A 23,485-nucleotide genomic window follows, 5' to 3' on the forward strand; every position below is an offset into this window, starting at 1 on the left:
TCTACGTGCATAGACTCCGTTTTTCAAGCACTTGACTAGCACTATGGTGACGTCAGCTTTTTGTTGCGCTGATTGGCTAGACGAGTCTGTCTGTCAAGGCAACTACTTACACCCACTTGTCACTCTGGCTAAAACCAGGCTAGAAAGTAACATGCACTAAACCCTAACCTCGCTTTTGAGTCAAGCTGTTTTAACCTTCTCTAATTCACAGGGAAAAATGACATCTTCGGGGAGCCCATCAACCTGTACGCCCGACCGGGCAAGTCCAACGCTGATGTGAGAGCTCTGACCTACTGTGACCTCCATAAGATCCACAGAGAAGACGTTCTGGAAGTCCTGGACATGTACCCCGAGTTCTGTGAGAACTTCTGGGCCAACCTGGAAATCACATTCAACCTCCGTGACGTGAGTTTAAACTGTACTGTCGTTTTTCTTTCTTTTTTTGGAATAATTTAGACCTGGAGCACCAGCTGGATGTATTGAAATTAAAGATGGAGTGCCATGATTTTTGTACTTTTTCAGTTTTTTATGTGTCTTTGGACATTACTCTAAAGTCTAAACTAATAGACACCCAGGTGTGGTTATAATATTCAAATATGTCTTACCAGTGTATTTTTGGTTTCTTCCTGAAAGCTGAAAGCTTTTGAGTCAAAAGTCTCAATCGAAATACAACTCTTTAGTGACATCATAACCCTAACCCCTCCCCCATTATCATACAACAACAGCGATGGGCGAGGCTTAAGTTCAGGTGGGTGGTGCTAAGGTGTAAACTAGGTATGGGTGGGTAACTGGTGTGGCCAAACACTTTCTGTACACTTTTTTGGAATAAAATGTTTCAGGGGGGGGGGGGGGAATCACAGCACTCCATCTTTAACCGTTTTTGGGCGGGAACCCCTTTTGGTATTAGCATTATGTTATGCTTTAGCTATTGGAAAATAGCAGATCTACAAGCTCATAGCACGCCACTCGGTGGCGCGCTATGAGCTTGTAGGTCTGCTATTTTTGAAAAATCGAAGAACCACTGACATAGAAACATAGCTTTTTCAGAAAACTGTCAGGATGTAGAAGACATTTTTAGAATCTGATCTCAGGTCAAAATGGGTTAACTAACTAATGGGGTTTGTTGACACATATATAACCCTATATATATATATACGATTAATCTTGCTTATAAAAGACAGTTTAACATCTCACGTTTGATCCACTCAGACCAACATGATTCCAGGCTCTCCGGGCGACGACGACGACGACGACGGCGTGGGGTTCAACAAACTGCGGAGACGCAAGTTGTCGTTCAGGCGGCGTACAGAGAAAGGTGAGCCCTCAGCGGATCATTCGTTACGACGACAAACGCTCTGGAGTGTCTGGGTTTGTTGTAATTGAGTTTCACTGACCATGTAATGTATTGGTTTGATAATTAAACACGTCGATGCGAGTGATCCTAATTGTTAAGTATCGGCCATCTTTGACATATTTGCCATGTTCCATCGGGTGTAGGGTCAGTGGTGGAAAGTGGAAACTAATCACATTTACATAAGTACTGTACAATTTTGAGGTACTTTTACTTTACCGGAGCATTTCAAAATGTCAGTACTACTCCACTACATTTTAGATGCAAATGTTGTACTTTTACTCCACTACAATTATTTGGAAACATTAGTTTTGGGGAAAAAAACACTCCTTGGGCTAAAAACGACCATAGCCACTTGCCCAAATGTGCTGACATCACATTTGTGATGAAGGCTATGGCCGTTTTTAGCCAAAGGAGTGTTTTTCTGTGCAAAACTAATGCTTGGAATGGATTCAGCATCATGAAAACCCCCTAGTTTAGTTTGACACGTCACATGCTACATTTTCTTTTGCCTTCTATAGGTTGTTAATGGTATGGTCACATATTATGCCAATTATGAAAATTGCTCAACATAATGCAAGTTAGCATCCATCAGTTTCTACATGCTGGGGACCCATACTCAACATTTCTAACGTCAGTATAACGTTTCTCCCCCCCCCGTCCAGATAGTGCAGACGCAGGGGAGATTAAAAAGAACCAGAAGCACGTGCGGCGGAGACGGAGGGAGTCGGCCGCCAATCACAAACAGGCTCTGCTGAAGCCAGAGTGGGAGGAGCGTCGCAGCTCAGTCTCCTCCCACTCCAGTGGTGATGAGGTAGAGTTCTGCACACACACACACACACACACACACACACACACACTAACGCACTAATGCAATGTTTCCTAATGTGTCACCGACACTTTTTAACGAGTTTCCTTTGTTTTTGTATCATTTATTACTTTCCTACAGTTTTGTCCTACACTTTTTTCCCCCCGATATTTTCCAGAATCTTTTTAAAATCTTCAAAAAGACAACTGATCTACAACAGATCGCTATTAGGCAGATTGCTACCTCAGAAGATCACTTTCTCTCCCGTTTCTAAAAGAGCCTAGAAGGCTTTAGATGTGGCCGTGTTTGTTCTCAGCCTCCATCTGCAAAGGAATTCATCCCCAGGAGATGGAGACGCTAGCTGTGATGTTGTTACTAATTGGTGACAGAGTTTGATCTTCATGTTTTCATTTAATATTTATGTCCCTCAAACGCGTTTCCAAAGTTTTGATTTTAAATCAACACTCCGATATTTCCAGTAATTTCTCTCTGCCTTAACCCTCTAACACCCGCATTCATTTCTACTTGCAAAAAATAGATTTCAACCTTACTACTACTTTGTACTACTAGGACTGAGACTAAAAAATATGTTAAAAAAAATAAAGAAATTAAGTTTGATGAAAAATTTATAATAATTATATAATAATATAATAAATTAATATTTTACATTTGGGGGATATCTTTCACAATAATGAATAAAACATGTTCTAGACATTCTAATGATCACAAAAAAACATATATTACAATTATTTTACCTACTTTTATTAGGGTAAAGGTCAAAAGTCTTAGGTTAAAAAAGAGAGGCTGGACAGCAGACGGCTGGACTTTGAATTTCTCTAACTATAAACTTTCATGACAGCAGACAGCCTAAGTACAAATAAAATTTATGAAAAGCTACTACATTGAAGTCTGTTCACAGAAGTTGTTGTAGGCTATGTGGGGATTATCTGACGAGGTACCATTTGAGTGTGCAAAACCTTACATATACTAAATAATACTAAATTGTTTATAGGGTCAATATAAGTAAAATAATATAGCCTTTCTACAGGAGTATCTTTTTATATTTTTCCAAAAAGAATACAAACTGCCAATAGCATATTACAAAGTTATCCCCCTCACTGGTGACAATTCCGGGAGGAAAAACGGGCAAGCACCGGGGCGAGTCATCCGGTATTCATCCCAGCTATCCCCGCCCACATCTTAGACTCATTATAATAAGGTGAACTGAAGAGTGGGAGTAATTATACAGAGAATGGAGATGCTTGTGACATCATGAGTAGCAGCACATTTGTTGGCCTGTTCTCAGACCAATGTATAGGTACATAAAAACCCAGATATGATGAGAAAGCCTGATTGTTCAAAATTGGGTATTTGTGGGGATAGAAGACACGTAGGGGAGCCCAAAATACATAACAAAATAGGAAAAGTTGAAATTCATGGTGTTGTAGGTCCTTTACATTTTTGGTAAGTGATGTGAATGGTGCTTAATAGCTTATTTACTGTAATAATAAATAAAGACTACTGTCTTGGACAAGGGGAAGGAGTCTGTGGTGCTGTGCCCCATCCCTCCGTCTGCCACGGCCGAGACCGTTACAGATCAAACGTCGCCCCTGAACTTCAACGAGAACCCAGAGGGAGAGCCCCAGTCCCGGACAGGAAACACCTGCAACGCCCTCACAGGTATAAGACAATAGAATCTAACGCAATACTCGTAGACATTCATCGTTATCCAACAGGAAATATGTTTTTCACAGTAAAATAAACAATGGCCGTCCCACTGTGCACTTTCTCTCCCTCTCTCTCTCCCTCTCTCTCTCTCTCGCTCTCATTCTCTCTCTCTCCCTCTCTCCCTCTCTCTCTCTCCCTCTCTCTCTCTCTCTCGCTCTCGCTCTCTCTCTCTCTCTCTCTCTCTCTCTCTCTCTCTCTCTCTCTCTCTCTCTCTCTCTCTCTCTCTCCCTCTCTCTCTCTCTCTCTCTCTCTCTCTCTCTCTCTCTCAGGTGCGTTATCAGGCGTGTCCAATATCTTCAACTTCTGGGGTGAGAGGTCGAGCGGCGGTCGTCAGTACCAGGAGCTGCCTCGCTGCAGCCTCCCCCTCCCCTCCTCACCTCCCCCTCTCACACACACACCTCTCCACAACCTCAGCAGACAGCAGCGCAACCTGCTGGAGCACCGCCTGGACCTGCTGCAGAAGCAACTCAACAGGCAGGACACGCACACACACACACATGCAAACGCACACACGCATGCACACAAATGCACGCACGTACGCTCACACACACCTTTGTACACGGCACGCTCATCCTTTGGAATATACAGCTAAGCTAAGTATTAGTGATGCATGCGCAGGCCTACCCGTATCCCGCTGGTCCCAAGGGTTGGCCCGCGGGTCGGGCGGACAGTCAAGATTTCAGAGCAATTATGCCTCTCTCTCTCTGTATGAAAATTTGCCTATATAGATGTATTAGTTTATTTGAATGTTTTGAGGTCTCCTCCATCTGCTGTTAGTTGCCTAGTCCTGGCTATAGAAAGATGATGACACCAGACAGCTTAATGGTTGATAAGAGTGGATGACGTGGACCCTTTCTCTTATGACTGCAGCCTCTTTGTTCATGTAACGCTGAATTTTTTATTATTTTTTAGACTATTATTTGTAGACTAAACAAAGACACACACAGGTAGTACTGTGGGGGCGGGCGGGTTATGAAAAAAGCCTGACCCGCACATCACTGCCAAGTATTATGTGAAACCTAGCCTGACCCAAACAGAGACATTTCTCGTCTAGAGGGGCGGGTCGCGCCTCAGAAATGCGCGCACCCTGATTGGATCTCATCGATCTGTCCGTCACCCCCGGCCCCTCCTCTCCCCCCTAGTGCAGCGCTACGTCACATCATTTAGAGCGACGCCCACCCGGAAGGGTTGACTCCCACTTTTAGACTGGTTCAGCCCACGGCTTTTTCCAGGCTTTCATCTTTCGCGCAGACGAAATGAAAGCCTGGGTATCGAGGCTATGTGAAACCCAACATGCCGGAGTAGCAACATCCTTGCTGGTGTAACCTACCTTTATTTGCTATATCTATGGCACAAAATTCTTGATTCTTATAATTGACAGTCTGTAATTGATCTATCTAATTGAACTGCTGTTGTCTCTAAACTAGATTGGAGAGTCGTATGACGACAGACATCGGAGCCATCTTGCAGCTTCTACAGAGACAGATGTCTCTGGTCCCTCCTGCGTACAGCGCCGTGTCCTCTCCACCTCAGGTAGAAAGACACCCACACACGTACGCACGCACACACGCACACATACCTACGTACTTGCGCGCACGCAAGAGCGTCTCAAACCTTGCCTGTGTTTAAGCCATTTTGGGGGCGGGAACCTCTTTTGGTGTTTTAAGCATTATGTCATGCTTTAGCTATTGAAAAATAGCAGATCTACAAGCTCGAGCTTGTAGGTCTGCTATTTTTGAAAAATCGTGAAAATGTGGTGCAAATCTTTTAATATATATTCTTTCAGAGCGTGTAGAATCGTCCTCAGGTCTAATTGGGTTAACTCATTTACCGGCAACAACCCCATCTGCTGTCTGAATATAGCCAGTCATTTTTATATTGGAGACACCTTTGGCTTGAAAGACGTTTCACTCGGAAACCGAGAGTCAGGAAGTGATTTGTCGCTATGTAACGGGTCCCGCGAATGTTATTTAACTCACCCAAAACATACATTTTGTAACCCGGGGATCTGAAGAATCTGAGATATTATGATTCTAAAAACTGTGTTCCCATAGACAGAGATATTATGATTCTAAAAACTGTGTTCCCATAGACAGAGATATTATGATTCTAAAAACTGTGTTCCCATAGACAGAGATATTATGATTCTAAAAACTGTGTTCCCATAGACAGAGATATTATGATTCTAAAAACTGTGTTCCCATAGAGAGCATAAGATATTATGATTCTAAAAACGGTGTTCCCGTGCGTAGAGAACACAGTTGCGATCTCAGCGGGGAGGCGTTTGGACCAGGAGGTGTCAAAAGGCATCTCAACGCTAAAAAAAGATACTGTGTGTGTGTGTGTGTGTGTGTGTGTGTGTGTGTGTGTGTGTGTGTGTGTGTGTGTGTGTGTGTGTGTGTGTGTGTGTGTGTGTGTGTGTGTGTGTGTGTGTGTGTGCGCGCGAGAATTGGGAGATTACAGTTATAGATTCAATTTTAGCTTCAGTTCAATTGAAACTGAAGCTGTCTCTGTGTGCAGGCTTCGTCATCATTCCCAGGCCCAGGCCCTGGAGATAGAATGGTTCAGCCTATGACACCTCTAGAGACAGACAGCCTGGCCTCACTGTCACAGGTACTGTACTTACTGTATGTATAGTAGGAGGAGATAGAGGCTGTGAAGACAGACTCATCCCCATACCCACTAGGCTGGGTGCCTGGATCAAAACTTCAACATAATGAAAATGTATCAAATCTGCACATCAGTGTACTCAGTTTGCAAAATCCTCTTCAATGACAACTGGATTTTTAAAACCCATTTTTATCTATTTCCCAGATTTAGTTTTTGATCAAAGCGAACATGTTACCGGCTCATAACCGCTGGTTTGGGTTATTTTCAGGTGAATAAAAAAAGGCCATGCCTAATAGCCATTGCTAACGTCCGGTTCTCAGCCCAGGAGTTAATGGTCTTCAAAATAAGATATCCGGCAGTCAATGATTAAACGATTCTAGCTGATTGAATTAAAGGCCTTTTTATATTTTTCAAACCAACCTCGCCAACCTCAAGTGCATGGACTTGATTATTTATGCCAATTGCCAAATAGTTTTTGGTCACAACTATTCCTCCCAAAAGTGACTTTGAGCTATTTGCGTAGAGATTCAGAGATAACTGGGATCTCCCCTCTGGTCTTCACCCGCAGATCTTGGACCCCCAGGACTTTGAAGAGTTCTCTACCAAGTCCCTAGACTCTCTGGTGCCCCAGGACACATCGCTGATCAACCCCAGCCTGGGCCACCAAGCCCAGTTTGGAGTGGACCGTTTGGGGCAGCATCTGGAGCTGGAGCTGGGTTTGGGGTCTGGAGCTGGAGGTGGAGGTGGGGCTGGACTGCCTGGGGTTTCAGGGGCAGGGCAGGAATTAGGGGCCGGAGCCGTGATGGGGACCCAGACTGGGATTGGTTCAAGTATGGGGGCAGGGATAGACATTGGGTCGGAGATAAGTATGAGGGCATCGTCCCTTGAGGCTGACGCCCAGCGGCGGCTGTCCCTCCAGGAATCACAGACGCCTCTGGACTCACGGACGCCACAGAGACACAGCTCCCACCCTGGGGGGAGCTAAGGAGGAGGCGGAGGGAGGAGAGGGGGTGGATGGAGGGACGGGTACAGGGAGAGAAAAAGAGGGCTTACTTATTTTCTGACTAAAGTTGTCCCTCCCTCCCTCCCTCCTATTTGAGCACTTTGGAGATTGATGCAGGCCGAAAAGGAGGCTTTTCCTTCTCACCTCTCAACCCTTTCAGACCCTGTCCAGGGTCCAAAAGGAGGCTTTTCCTTCTCACCTCTCAACCCTTTCAGACCCTGTCCAGCTATCTTCACCTCTACGGTTCACCTCCGAGCCCTCAGAGTAGGACACACTGGTTGAGTGGTTGTTGGGCTTCAGGACCAAGTGTGGAGGCCTCGCCCTCCTCCTGCTGTCCCAGCAGGCCTCTGGAGCTTTGGGAACTCCACAACGGCACAACACACACACACACACACACACACACACACACACAGTAGAGAGGACCTCTGGTTCTTATGGAAAAGAATACAGTTTGACCTGGTCTGGACCAGTTAGTGGTCCTCTATGCATGACCACACACACACACACATGTGCATGCACACACATGCACACGAACGCACGCACACAGTAACTGCTCTCATGTAAACAAATCCCTTTACTGCTGTATCCAGTGTTCGATGACCGACAAAGATGATACAGCGATGACAAACAGCGTGACGACAAGTAGCCATTTACGTCTTGCACTGAAATCTTTACTACTACTACTACTACTACTACTATACTACTACTATTATTATTATTATTATTATTATTATATTCATCATGTTTGTGGCGCTTCTGATAAAACAAAGTGGTTGGTGAACTCTAGTGTTAGCTGGCCTAACGAGAAACCTGCTGTCCTGTCACGTCATTGGTTCACTTCTTTCCTCCTGATGTCCTGCCCCAATAGGCAGAGCCAAGGCCCCCAATAGCACACTGGATTGGCTGGTTTGCACCTCAGGGGTGGGGACTGGATGGTCTAAAAAGCCATGAATTACTTGATGAACATATCAGATGTCCTGTCGTAACCCTTGTACAGATTTGCTAGTTAGTGGAGAACGGAGTACAGTTGTCTTCAGAGTTTAGGCAGTTGTCTTAAACCGGTGAACTGGTGACCTTTCATGTTAACACTGGAACGTTGCAAAAAACTAAAGAAAACAGCCATCCACGTAATTGCTACTAGCCATGACATCCAGATATATCATGGATGCAGAATTGAATAGTCTATGACACGTATGAACCCTAGTGTCCCTGTGTGGTACTGGGTATGTCATTATAGGCTATTTTCACCGAAGAGATTTGGTGTAGAAGGACTAAAAAGGAGGGGACCGAGTATGGACCCCTGGGGGACCCCGGTCACTGAATTATATAGTGGTTAACGCGTAGGAGCATGAAACAACATCAGACGTTAGCAGGGATGACATATTGGCCTACTTTGCCTACATTTCCAATATGTGACTAAACCATGTGTACTACCAACAAAGAAACATTAAATTATTACAGTTGATTGAATTTTCTACCTCAGAAACTGGCCGGTACTTTGTAGAGCCCCAGAACGTTTTCTCACCTTGTATAATACAGTTATCCTTTATTGAATCGACCAGTTTGCCAGTTTACAATGAATGCGCCATTATTCTATGTGTACAGTACAATATGCAAACACTGGCAAGACGAGATCAGTGATTGAGTTTTAATCTTATATGTGTGATACAATTTCAAGTCCAAAGCTTTTTAATGTGTGTGTGTTTTGTCTTGTTTTTATTTTGGTCTTTTAGTCTGCAGAGCATGGCTTGATTTCCTTATGTCTGTGTACACTGTAGAGGATCTCTGGATTTACTTTTGAAGGAAATGTCTACGTATATTGCTTTGCCCCATCTGTCACAAATCTGTTATATTTTAATGATGGTCCTATATAAATAGTTTATATTATATTTGTATATATTATGCTGACCTTCGGACTATTACAGCAATAGTGAAACCCAGGAGTGAGAAATATGGGATAATGTAGCACCATTGTTTTTGGGAGTGTTTTGATTTAAAGTTTGTTTCATCCCATTTTGCGATATAATTTATTGTCCACTATACCTACACGAGGAAGACAATACATACTACAGTTAGATGGTCAACATGTCTCGGAGTAGGGGGACCACGTCCAACCACTGCAGATGTACTGCACTAGTTACATTTTGCATTAACAATAGGACTCTGCCTTACAGATTGGTTAAAATATCATATAAGTCTCAGATTCTTTATGGTACGATATTATTTATTTTCCCTTTCATGTTGTTTCGCCCCTTTTTTTCCTCCCAAATATGTTATGTCAATTCCCCATTTCCCTACAACTTCAGTCATGGGAGGTTGTAGACGAGTCTCCTTCGATACTCATGAGTCATGAAGTCGATTCCCTTTCACCACAGTGAGGGCATCAGTGGTGTGCACAGATAGAGACTAGAGGGTGCTAGAGCACCACCTGCCCCTCTAAATGTCTGTGCACGCCACTGGAGGGCATAGCGCGTATGGAGGAATAGTGAGTTATACTTGGTTGTGCACTAACAATAGCAGATCTACAAGCTCACAACGCGTCAAGCTGTGAATCGTTGTAAGCTCGTTAGAGCTGCTACTATTTTTGGTGCAACACTGGCGCACAAATACATCAGGCATAGACATCTGGACTGGCTGTAATACTGAGCAGGCTGGGCACATGCCTCAAGGGGAATGCTGCTGTAAATGTATTTTTATATGTTCTTATTCTAAACAAAGGTGGACATTTTCTTGAAAAAACAGGAGTGTTTGTGAGTCATGAGTCATTTTGTGACATTGATCAATTGCCAGAGGTGGCCTAAAAATAGTTTTGGGGGCTGGCATTGATTGAAAACTTTTATTTCAGACACAATGGCATATTACTGGCTTTGCCTGCATTGCAAAACTAGATTTTGACCTGAGCAATTTCAAGAAACTTTCTACTTTTGCAGAATAAAAGCCTATTATGATTTTAGTTAAATTTCCTTCAATGCAGAATAGTGAAGATTGTATTTTACTGCTTGCTGGTCTAAGCATTATTATTTATTCGGTTTCAGGAATTGTTTACCAATCACCAATCATATACCTAATATGGTGAAAGGCAAGCAAACAGCTCGTTTGGTAGAGTGACTGAGTGAAGGCATTATGTAAATGTTGATCTCCCCATGTTTTGTATTTATTTTCATTCATGTTAAGTTGTTGCAACCACTGTACATGTTTAACAAGGTTATTATATCTGCTTGGCGAGTGTAGCACTTTATTATTATTTATTAACATCCACAAACCCACTCTTGTTGTCTTTGCCTGTACAATAATTTTAACCTGTGGCTCTATGTACTTTGCAGAGCTAGTGTAATGTTTGCAAAGGTGCACTTTAGTATTGAACTAAACCAACGGAATACTGTAACGAAGAAACAAAAAGAAATGTAATTGTAGTTCAGGAACCAAACCACCAAAATGATGATATACCGGTACGCCTACACTGCAGTACATTGGGTATAACATAATGTGACATTGATTTTGAGCGATGACTAACCGCTCCAATGAGTGTGTGTGTGTGTGTGTGTGTGTGTGTGTGTGTGTGTGTGTGTGTGTGTGTGTGTGTGTGTGTGTGTGTGTGTGTGTGTGTGTGTGTGTGTGTGTACTTTTTTGGGTAACAGAGTAACCTAACGAGTTTTCAATTAGAGTAATCAGTTACCTACTGTAGTTACCTTTTCCAAAAACAATGGCATTACTAGTAACATTTAAGACTTATATTTCCCTGTTTTTTTCTGTTGCCACAAAGGAAAAATAATCCATTGGACACATCTGCGCTGTTTCCTGAATCTTGAATGAATGAGGTAATGAAGGTAATCTTGTAACTTAACGGGACAATGTTTAATGGCAGTCATCAAGTAACCTATGGAAGGTACTGCAAAGTAACATTGGTCTCCATGTATGTTTGAGTACGGACAGCTGCAATACCGCTGGGCACTGTTGAGCAGCATGGCCGTGTGTGTCTCTACAGTATGTATGTCCCTACTGTATGGACAGTATGTCTGTTTAGCCAACACACACACACATACTCTCTCTCTCTCTCTCTGCACCCCTCAGTTCATATGGTGTGAGTTTATTTTTAAACATCTTTAAGATGTCCCCGTCATGAAATGGATTGTCAAAAGTTTTACTTTCACTTCAAAAGTCCTGAACTTTATGCCATGCATAGTCCACCACGGCCACCGTTGAGAGGTGTGACAGTCCTAGCAGCAAGACCGTCCTTCTGTAGGCAATAAAAATACCTTCTTATAGTCTTACAAAAATGCTACTGTATTTACTATTTACTTCTCTTTGTCACAAAGTGCTGTGCAGAATAAACAGCAGAACAGAAAAGTTCACAGCATACAGTCATAGTAGACAGTCTCAGTCAGTAGTAAAATGTTAATAAAAAAAAATAAAAAAAAAGGATTCAACCATCAGGGGTATTTTGAAAGCTTGTGAACAGAAAGGAGTCTTGAGCCTGGATTTAACCATCCATGACAGGAACCTCTTTTGGTGTTTTAAGCATTAGGCTATGTTATACTTTAGCTTGTACAAGCTTGTAGATCTGCTATTTTTGAAGAATCTTGAAAATGTGGCACAGATCTTTGAATATATATTCTTTCACAGCGAACGTTTTTAACTCATAACTTTGCTTCTGGGGGGGTCCCTGAAACAACATATGTTCAGATGGTGGTCGGCGGCCAATTACATATTATTTTTGGGGTTCTTGACATGAAATAGTTTGAGCAGTGAGCACCACTGATTATAGAAACATAGGTTTTTCAGAAAACTGTCGTGATTTAGAAGAGTTTTGTAGAATCTGGTCTCAGTCCTAAATAGGTTAAAAGACTCAGTGGAGGGGGTAGATCTGACAGAGAAGGGAATGCCTGAGGGGCTACAGTCAGTGGAGAGAGGCATGGCTATATGGTCTCTCTTCATTGTACCAGTCAAGAGCTTGGAGGCAGGACAGAGAAGACTAATCCCAGTGTGAAGGGAGTTGCAATAGTAGTCTAAACACGATGATATGTTGTTTTTTCTCCACTTTGTGGAAACCTTTTCATTGATTTTGCAGTAAATGTAATATTGTGACAATCCATTTCATGAAGGGGACATGAAAACCAATGTCACGTTTTGTTCTATCCGGGTAGGGCAGGACTATCTCAAAAACCTTTGTGGGTCCGTTCTTGCACTATTGTGGTGGTTTTAAAATCAAACAGTTTTGCTCCATTGGGTAGTTTAAGTTGAACAAACAAAAAAAAGAATGTTGACTGAAATTTGTATTTAGACATTAGTTAAAATATCTGCTGGGATATCTGGGATTGAAGCCAGCGTCATTTTTCCTAGTGATTTGGACAACTTGTTACGTATTCCACTGTGTTCTATAGTGTGTTCTCCTATTCAGCTATCAACATCTAAGCTAAATGGTCACACTCAGGAAAGTCCATTTGCTTAGTTTAATGATTCATATGCCATACCACAAAAGGATTCCAGCCATCTGTCCACCATTGAAGGCTGAACATATTTTGGTGGTATGGCATTAAACTAAGCAAATAGAATCGGCTGAGTGCTATCCTTTATTTAAATTATTATGAATTAGTGACACCTGCACCCAGAGAACGCTACAGTATATAAGATACTGTTGTACAAAAGGCCATTTTAGCAAGGAAGAAATGCAGACTCGAAGATCTTTTTACTTTATTTAAGGTCCCTTTACCACATATAGGTACTGAATATATTATATATGATATCTGACTGAAACTATTATAATTTATTTGCCTCTGGTTAGGTCAGCATCACTTCTTTAAGTGTGACTAGTATTGTAGTTGGATCATGGTCATGGATATCTCAAGCTGATGCAATAGATGACTTAAATTGGTTTATTCTTTGCTTTGTATGTTGTTCACGTATTAGTTTTACTTGGTTTAAAAGCACACGTGTGAGCTTTCCATTTAAACTATGTCAGCATTTTGCTGACTGTGGTCATCAAACATCTTGCCCTGCCACACACTCACACGCTCACTTATGGCCTTGAAAGGATTCTTTATGGAACCTAAATACAGTTCTACAGCTGTATGTTAGCACGTCGCTAATCCTGTACAGTTCTGTACAAACTGTGCACATGGTCCTTTTAAATGGAACTAAATGGTTCTACTAAATATGTGATCTTTTAGGGGCCACGTGTGAAACGACTCAACGAGATATAGAGCCTAATTTAGCTCCATATTGGGACCTTTTGTTTTTGGTACTGTAGGTGTCATGATATTCAGCAGTCCATATATCTCTCACTTCAGTAACCGCTAACTGTCTAGAATAGAACATGTTTCAGGAGCTCGCCTATAGAACCATCCATAATTCTTAGCCACCTAACCAAACCCCTATCAGTCCCTTTCTGAGGCAAACAATTGGTGAAAATAGCCTAAACTGAGATGCGCTGTCGGTCCAAAGTGTCCAAAATCTTATTCAAGAAGACATATTGAGATTTCCAGTGTTGTACCAATGAAAAACCTTTTATTTATTTGTATTTATTTGTTTTTTTCCCTCGATGTACTGCTTTACCCTGAGTCAGTGATTGTCAGCTTTGGGTTCTCACCATCTCATGTTCAGTAGCACGTACTGTTCAATAGTCACCTAGTGGCCTGCACTGTATTGCCTGATTTCGTTGACGTGTGCCAGTGTTGCACACTGAAAATAGCAGATATAAAAGCTCACAACGTGTAGAATTACTAATAGCTATTTTAGCTATTGTCGACGTGCAAAAAATTCATCAAACCTAACTTTACATTCATAAACAAGCTCAACTCTAGAATGTGAACTGATCTTATTTGACCTAGAAAAGGATGGAAAAGAATTTAGGGATTATATCCAATTGCAAACTATATACAGTGATGTAATGCATAGGCCTACTGAATATAATAACTATATACAGTGATGTAATGCATAGGCCTACTGAATATAATAAATATATACAGTGATGTAATGCATAGGCCTACTGAATATAAGGTTTACTTTGAGACATAGTGATACGTCTGTTGAGGGGAAGCATTGCCTTGTGGTTGGTGGCTTGTTTTGTATTTCCCTTTCTTTGACATGCGTATGCACTATGCACGCACACAAATGCATGCGCACACACACGCGCGCACACACACACACACACACACACACACACACACACACACACACACACACACACACACACACACACATTTAGGCCTGACGTCGAAATTAAAAATTTAAAAAGTCTTCTGAAAGAATATATATTCAAAGATCTTTGTCACATTTTCACGATTTTCCAAAAATAGCAGACCTACAAGCTCGTAGCTTGTAGATCTGCTATTTTTCAATAGCTAAATTATAACAATGTTTAAAACACCAAAAGGGGTTCCCACCCAAAATGGGTTAACATCTTTATTTGCGTTCACGTTTAACAAGAAATTCTTGAACACAAACAAAACAATAGTAGATGCACAATTCCAAGTGCACAAACAATTGTTAAACTGTGCTTCAGGATACAGATCATGGCCCACAGGTATACAGGAAGCATCGCCTCCTCCATATGGTGACTGCCAATAATCACAGAACACACACACAAACACACCTTCACACCTTCAACCTGGCGTCCCTAATTTGGGCGTGCCATTTTCCAAAGTTGTCTAAATGAAAATCACGTCTCACTGTGACGCATTGTGAGCTTGTAGTTCGGCTATTTATTGTATGACGAAGGCTATATGGGGTTAAGTGGTTCAAGTGTCATTTTTGTGATGCTTTATGAACGTGTACAGTATCAACTATTTGTGCTACTGTATATCATATGATGATGAAGTGTATACGAGTTAAGTGGTTAACCACTGTTTTGTTACATTTTGTGACTCGTTGAGAGCTTGTAGATGTACAATCTTTTTGGGCTACAATGACGTGCCCAAAATATTGGTTAATGGCTGTTCCATTCTGCTGAGCTCTTTTCAGCTCTGATCAACTTTCTATGAAGCACGACAGACACGGTTGATGGTTCCCAAATATTTGCCGGTATTTGCAGCACTTGGGGGTCATTTTGGTACAGTATACACAACACTGGATCTGCCCTGTCACTCCTTGCCTGTACAGTACATACCAACTTCTACTTATAAAAGAATCAAAACCCTTGGCACTCATATAGCCAGCACTATGCAGGAACTGAAACCTTTCTTTGGCATGCTTTGAAATGCAGAATACTGTAGAGGAAAATAAACTAAATAAAATAAGTCTGCTTTACTTTCTTAAACTAATGGTGTTAATATATATTTTTTAATATAGGCCTATTGTTATTGCTATATAATAATATTGTTAATATAACAATAGACATGACGATGAGGATGATGATGAATACACCGTCATGCACATTTTTATTTGCATGCTGCACTGAAGACCAATCAGAAAGATTAAGGGTTTGGTGAAATATACTTTATTTTTATTTATGGATGTGAGCACCACAGTGATGATGTCATACAGAAACACACACACAGCACAAAAACATCAAGACAAATAAAACAAAAGCATAGACATAACAAAATTAAATACAAAAAAGAGAAAACATCACGCACGCATACACGCCCTCACGCACGCACACGCAGAAGAGAAGAACGTTGAAAGCACTAACAGCGATGGGTTAATGTGTGTGTTATAGTCCTGGACAGTCAGAACTGCTGTTAAAAAAAGGTTTTCTTTATAATGGGGAGCATTCAATTGAGCTTGCTTTGGAAGGTTGTTTTTGAGGCTGTAAGTGCCTGGGAGGGAGCACACCTAATTCTTGTGGTTCTTTCCCAGAGGGCCTATAGGTTCAACGTAGCTGTATAAGTGGAGTTTAGGACCACACATACTATGCCTATTTTAACATGTGTTGTGTTGAAAGGTGCAGTGTGCAGTGAGATGAGGTTTTCCTGAACTGTAAAAAAAATAACAACACGTTCATATTAAAGTGAGTATATTCTGTGACTGATGATTGATGAAGGGTAATGGAATCTGGAACTGTGCTATAGGGTCTAGCCAGGGGAGTTCTTACATATAGGTCTGATATTTTATTATCTAAATAATGCTAGAAGTGGGGTGATGCTAACGCTCCACGTCCTGATTGTGTGTTAACATTATAAATGCTTTGGACTTTATACAATTTAAATTTTCAGTTTTATCTAAATAAAACTCATTCAAATCAACAATTTTGTTTGACTTTACTCAGTGATGGAAAGTACAAGTAATTTACCCAAAAATTGTACTTGAGTACAATTTTGAGGAACCTTTAGTTTAGAAAATGTCCTTCTACTCCACTTCATCTCAGAGGTCAGGCAACCATTGTAGGCCTACTTTTCACTCCACTATAATTATTTGACAGCTTTAGTTACTGTGCAGATTTAGCTGAATCCAAAACATACATTAACTTAATAACTATGGTTTATTATTATGTTAAGCCCCCCAGCAGCACAAACAATGTAAACTCAGCCCACCGTTTACAGTTGCAACATAAAGTGGGGAATGGCGTTCAGCCACTTATACTTTAGCCTAACTTACAGGACTAAAACACTTCTTTATTGAAAACTATGGACTAATACATTGCACAAGAATTCCACATATTTGGGGAAAGAGCGTAAAGTTTATTCAGGATTTCCGGGCATAGCCTACATTATTAAAATAATGATGGTATTGTTATGTCTTAATATGCTCAAGTTCAGACTTAAACTCAATCAATCTGGAACAGCGTGGAACTGTAAGGTGTTTACCAGTCAGTGTAAGGAAAAAGGACCCCATAGGTTTTAAGTAGATTTTCTCATTGCACATCTCAAGGCCACCGCCAATAATTGAAGTTTGCCATTTTGGCCACTAGATGGGGATGGTAGTGATAGTGAAATAAACACATAATTTTCTAGTCTTAAGGTTTTTGAGGGCGCTAGCCTCTCCTATGCTCAGTTTTGTGTGTCTGTGATGATTTGATTGGCTGTGCAGGCAATGGTGTATGATGATAAGAGCGCCCCTCACTTCACACAAGTGTGATTTGTATTAAAATTATAAGATCCCAGGCTGTTTTGTACCACAGGCTGTTATTTAAGTTGGCCAATGTGTTCAATTAGTTTTAATTTCCTTTTAGATTTGATTGATTGATTGAACATGCACAGTCCAAGGAAGGTACAGGTCAATACAAAATCTGCTAAGAAGATAAAACCAGAAAAAGCACATAAGACTTATGTTTACATTCAGGGTCCTCCTAGCCCTGATACATGACTGCCATGATGATTATCATGACAGTCATGACGTAACTGCACCCTGTTTTTTGCACTCGCTACATTTACAAAGAATCCGTATATATAAACATTCGGATTACAAATATAAAGTACTCACTTTTTATCCCACGGGTGTTAGTTAGTTGCTGCTCCAGCGATTAGAATTGCTGCATCCCGCGTTGTTTAATAAAAAGCATTTTTATCCGAGCTCCCCGGCTACTTTATTCAAACGGGGTTCGTTTGGGAAATCCACAGTTGCACACCGGGAGCGCACTCGCCTATTAGTCTGTATTGGCAGGGCGGTCAGCGTAACTATATCGAACACACCGAGTGCCACCCTCCTCCCGACCGATAGGGGCGCGTAGTTGCAAGCCAATGGCAAAATAAATAAGATAAAAATGCTTTTTATTAAACAACGCGGGATGCAGAAATTCTAATCGCTGGAGCAGCAACTAACTAACACCTGTGGGACAAATTGTGAGTACTTTATATTTGTAATCCGAATGTTTATATATACGGATTCTTTGTAAATGTAGCGAGCGCAAAAAACAGGGTGCAGTTACGCCTTGACTCTCGTATGAATACGAGAGTCAAGAACCAGGGCTAGGGTCCTCCAAGCTATTTGTGGTGCATGAAAACAACATAACAGTTTCTTGTAGTTTTTCCACATAGTCTATCGTGATCACTCACTCGACTCACCCCATGGCCTATAGACAAATTCACAGAGGCTTGCCTGGGTGCGGCCATTACTGAGGTGAGGTGCACCATTAAGCGCAGCAGCACTGATTAGCTACACCTGGCCTACGGAGCACCTGCTCCATGGATTACACCTCAGTAATGGCCGCGCCCAGGGCACCCCTCTGTGAATTTGTCTATAGACCGATTCCGTACCGGTTTCATGGTCGCAGCCTACGTATTTCCTGTAGACGGACTCGACGTAGCTGCGGGGGTAAAACCCTCACCAGGCGCACATCTTCCACTACAGTGAACGGCAGAGTGACTGATGTTAGTTTGCCTCAAACTTTACTCCTTTACCTGCTTTTTTACTAACACTAACATTACAAAGATGCCCAGAACATCGAGATGAACCTGCGTAGTTTATGGCTGCTCCAACAGTAGTGGCAACATAACAAATAAAATAAAACGGAATGTCTAATATCCAGCGCGATGGCTGAGACCAGAGCCATTGAGTAATGGTTGAGACAAAGCAGTGAAGAATCCTGCAAGATACATAATTTCAGTCTTACCCAATACCCAATCTTTCTGTTTTATGAACACAAGGCTGCTGTATTTTATACCTCATACTAAGCATTTAAAGTATAGGTATAAAGTACAGCAGCCTTGTGTTAATAAAACAGAAATATTTGGTATTGGGTAAGACTGGCGTTATGTATCTTTCACTGCTTTGTCTCAACCATTGCTCAATGGCTCTGGTCTCAGCCATCGCGGTGGATATTAGACATTCCGTTTTATTTTATTTGTTATGTTGCCACTACTGTTGGAGCAGCCATAAACTACACAGGTTCATCTCGATGTTCTGGGCATCTTTGTAATGTTAGTGTTAGTAAAAAAGCAGGTAAAGGAGTAAAGTTTGAGGCAAACTAACATCAGTCACTCTGCCGTTCACTGTAGTGGAAGATGTGCGCCTGGTGAGGGTTTTACCCCCGCAGCTACGTCGAGTCCGCCTACAGGAAATACGTAGGCTGCGACCATGAAACCGGTACGGAATCGGTCTATACTATAGACCGATTCACAGAGGGGTGCCCTGGGCGCGGCCATTACTGAGGTGTAATCCATGGAGCAGGTGCTCCGTAGGCCAGGTGTAGCTAATCAGTGCTGCTGCACTCAATGGTACACCTCAGTAATGGCCGCACCCAGGAAACCCTCTGTGAATCGGTCTATAGGTGGATGCTTGGGCAGTCAGGGATCTCCACCTCTCTGTCTTCTGCTGTGCCAGTGCGAGGTAGGGTGTGGTTTGGAAACTGCAGCCAGTCCATTCCTTGTGTTGTCCATCCAGGTCTTTCTCTACCTACCTCTTCTCTGCTTTCTCTTCTGCTCTACTGCCCCCTGTAGGATGGTCTTTGACAGGGAGGTATCTCTGCATTTTTGTGGCATAGCAGGAGAACGAATTTAACCCCTTGTTTGAGCCAAATCTGGGTTGAACGTGATTAGTGGAGCTCCCTCTGGTGCTAATAATGGACCTCATTGACGTTAGTGAAGTAGTTTAACAGGTGGGTGTCTTAACCCTTTCTTGCACCAAACCCACCAGATTTATTTAAATAGAGCATAGCTATTGAAGTAAAGAACATTTTCCCATACAATTTTGAAAAAGAGCATAGCTTTTGAAGTAAAGAACATTTTCCCATACAATTTAGAATTTTGATCCAATGAGTTCATTAAAATGGGTATTATAAACCTTAGATATTATTATGTATAACCCTATATTTGGTGTAGTTATGTGCTATGACGTTCTTTAATCTGAGATCCGAGGTCTCAGAGGTCAATGATAATATATATATATACATATATATATATATATATATATATATATATATATATAATCTTTATTTCAGACAGTAGTCAATGTCACATCAACGTACAAAAAACAATCAGCAGGCTGCTGAGTCAGTGCTTTACACCTGTTGCACAGGTGCAAAGTTCCCACGTCTTCCCAGCATTGGACATGATTTTTCCACCAAGTTCCAGGAACTGTGTATGCGATAACCACTAGGCTACATACCGTATAAAAGAAACCTCACCAAGTGGACCATCCACAGTCTTTCTGTCCTCCTCACCATGATGGTAAGAGAAATTGCACTGACCTAAGGGAGAGGGATATGTATGATTGACTAGACATTTGATTTTTTTTTCTTTTTTTTTCTTTATGCAGACTTTTATTAACTTACTTATATACTTTTTATATATTGTTTTTATTGGGGACGAATTTCATATCCACGGTACATACAAACTTGGAGGCCTACTCTAGGCCTATAAAGTATGCATGTTAATTAACCCCTTGAAGTCTAGCGTTCCTATTCTGGGTTGAAGATTCAGCAAAAATAGCCGATCTACAACTTTGTTGCCATGCGTTGTGTGCATGTAGAATTATTTTTCAGCAAAGACAGTAGAGCACATGACTTAGGTCAACTTAGTATAGGGTTTAAGCGATTAGTTTATTTCAATGTTAAGAACTATTTTAGTCTATGCAACTGGTCCTGTTAGCTTTATTGTATGTATGTATGTATGTATGCCTCTTGCATTGTTATGGCATAATTGTTAGAAATAAGTTCTAAAATATTGTCAGTAGACCAGCAAAAAATACATTATGTTTTTCGTTTCTTTTTTAATCCTAGCCATTATATCAAGTGGCGTTGGTCCTGTGTCTCCTGGCTCCGGTGGTTGTGAGTTTCCGGGCTAAAGACTGTCAGGAAATCCAGACAGTATCTAATGCAGGCAGTGGTGTCTACACTATCTATCCCGTTGATGTCTATACTGCTGTAGACGTATACTGTGACATGGACACTGACGGCGGGGGATGGACGGTAAGAATATTTCAATGTCCTGCAGGATGGTTGTACAGTATATTTCACTCTCATGCCATCTTACGTTGTGCAGAAAATGTTTACTGAATGCATTGAAAGTGTGTGAAATGTCATATCCATGGGTGGCACCAATACAACTACGTTTTTAAGTATAGCATAACATATATAGATTATAGAATAAATAAATAAATACAAATATAGACTCAATATTAATATTAAGTCTATGTTATTGGATAAGCAGAGCTGCATATTACTTCATACTATCATATCTATATTCTCTTTTGCTTTGTCACACTCTCTGTTTTACTGCTAAGGTTTTCCAAAGACGGATGGATGGCACAGTGTCATTTTACAGAACCTGGGACGATTACAAGAAAGGTTTTGGCAATGCTGATGGAGAATACTGGCTAGGTGAGAAGCTACACTATGTTGAATAATCATCTTCTATCCATACCTATATAACAGGTGCAGAGATGTAATATAAATGGTTGATAGACACACAACCCTCTAACAAGGAATTTGTGACAGCAATTCTTGTAACATTGCAACACATGTCCTTGTAATGTCTTACTACTGTAGGGCTGGAGAACCTCTACCACCTGACTTCCATTAGAACCGAGTTGAGAGTGGACATGGAGGACTTTAGTGCGATTCATGGGAACGAAGCATTTGCCCACTATGCCTCGTTTGAAGTCGACTCGGAGGCCTATGGATACATGCTGCACGTTGATCGTTTCCAAAATGGAGGAGCAGGTATGTTTGACAAGTAAGATAAGTGAGATCATCATTGTAAGTGTAACTGCATTCATCACACAGTTCAATGAAGTGTTCATTTGACAATATTACAAGTACAACCTGACTGTTAAATTAACAGTCAGAATTTCAATGTGGAGGATCACCCAGTAGTAGCTCAAATCTGTTGTATGAGCAGTATATTAAAATAGTTGCTATTGCATTTTTGGTGACAATGGGCTATGATGAGTGTGTGGTGGTGGTGATGATGATGATGTAGTTATTGTTATGCTGCCCTTATACCCTGCCCTTATAACTCTTTCCACAGGTGACTCACTAACCTATCACAATGGACAGCAATTCTCCACCCCAGACCGAGACCAGGATAGCACGTATGGCCATAATTGTGCTGAAGATCTTCTGGGAGGTTTCTGGTACAACGATTGTCATCATTCAAATCCTAATGGGATTTATCTGTTGGCTGATGACAGGCGTGGGTTTGGTATTGGATGGAGTGCATGGAGACAGTCAAGTCTGAGGTCTATTGCTATGAAGATCAGACCACAACGACGCAGGGAAGACGAGGAGGAAAATGCATAGATGTCTAGTTTCATTCAGGGGTGGAAAAATAAGTACTCAATTATTTTGCTTAAGTTAAAAGTATCAATACTGCAATGTAGAAAATACTCTGTAACAAGTAAAAGTACGGAATTAAAATTAGTAAAAGTACAAAAGTCTCCTTTCTTCTCTTTTCTCTTTCTCTCTCTTTTTATCAAAAGTACAAAAGTGTTGGCATAAACTAAAGTACCAAAAATAAAAGTACTCATTATGCATAACGTCCCATTTTCAGGTTTTCAAATGTATACAAATAGATCAGTCCTACTACTTCTAGCAATTATTAAATGATGACAATTATTACACAATGACTCCTGCACCATGTCTAAACTCCTGCCTCCTCCTACAGTTCTGACTCTGTCTGTTTTTAGCTTAAGCTTACATTTATTTTATATTTGCAACAAATATGTTGGCAATCCAGGTTATAGATTTTTTAATTGTAAAATATAATTATATCATGAGTCAAACAAGATTATATGATGCCCTTCTCTACAATGATCTTAAATAAAGGAACATTAATTTGATCAGACTAAAACTTTTCTGTGTATAAGTACCACGCATTGATCTTTCGAGTTACAAAGTTCAGGATCAAATGGAGCAACTTGACATGTCAAAAACGTAAGGTCGTAGGCTATAGATGCACGTCATTGGTTGTCAGATTACATTTTCATTGGTTCTAACTTTTGCTGGTAGGCCTAGCGTGTGATCGCTTTCTTACTTCTTGCTAAGAGGATCTTGATTAAATATTTATCATGTATATTAGAAACTCTTCAGGGATATTTCCCAGCAATAAAAAGGAACAAGTCTGCGGTATCTTAAAACACAGAATGGTCTCCAAGGTGGAGTGGATATCCT

General features: G+C 41.1%; 1 protein-coding gene across 1 annotated transcript in view; it reads left to right on the top strand.

Annotated features, from left to right (window-relative positions):
* kcnh2b (potassium voltage-gated channel, subfamily H (eag-related), member 2b) overlaps positions 1-7,482 on the top strand; it is a gene marked incomplete at both ends in the record, with an annotated part of 282,521 nt that extends 275,039 nt beyond the window's left edge. The window contains 8 exons of the mRNA XM_083777655.1: positions 212-405; positions 1,210-1,315; positions 2,017-2,165; positions 3,695-3,839; positions 4,157-4,361; positions 5,315-5,420; positions 6,408-6,500; positions 7,066-7,482. Coding sequence (XP_083633781.1) covers positions 212-405; positions 1,210-1,315; positions 2,017-2,165; positions 3,695-3,839; positions 4,157-4,361; positions 5,315-5,420; positions 6,408-6,500; positions 7,066-7,482 — 1,415 coding nt within the window. The remainder of the gene's footprint in view (positions 1-211; positions 406-1,209; positions 1,316-2,016; positions 2,166-3,694; positions 3,840-4,156; positions 4,362-5,314; positions 5,421-6,407; positions 6,501-7,065) is intronic.
* Between the last annotated feature and the right edge of the window lie 16,003 nt (positions 7,483-23,485).

This window comes from Protomyctophum parallelum (genome assembly GCF_964188405.1).
Source record: "Protomyctophum parallelum genome assembly, chromosome: 12".
NCBI classification, from domain to species: Eukaryota; Metazoa; Chordata; class Actinopteri; order Myctophiformes; family Myctophidae; genus Protomyctophum; species Protomyctophum parallelum.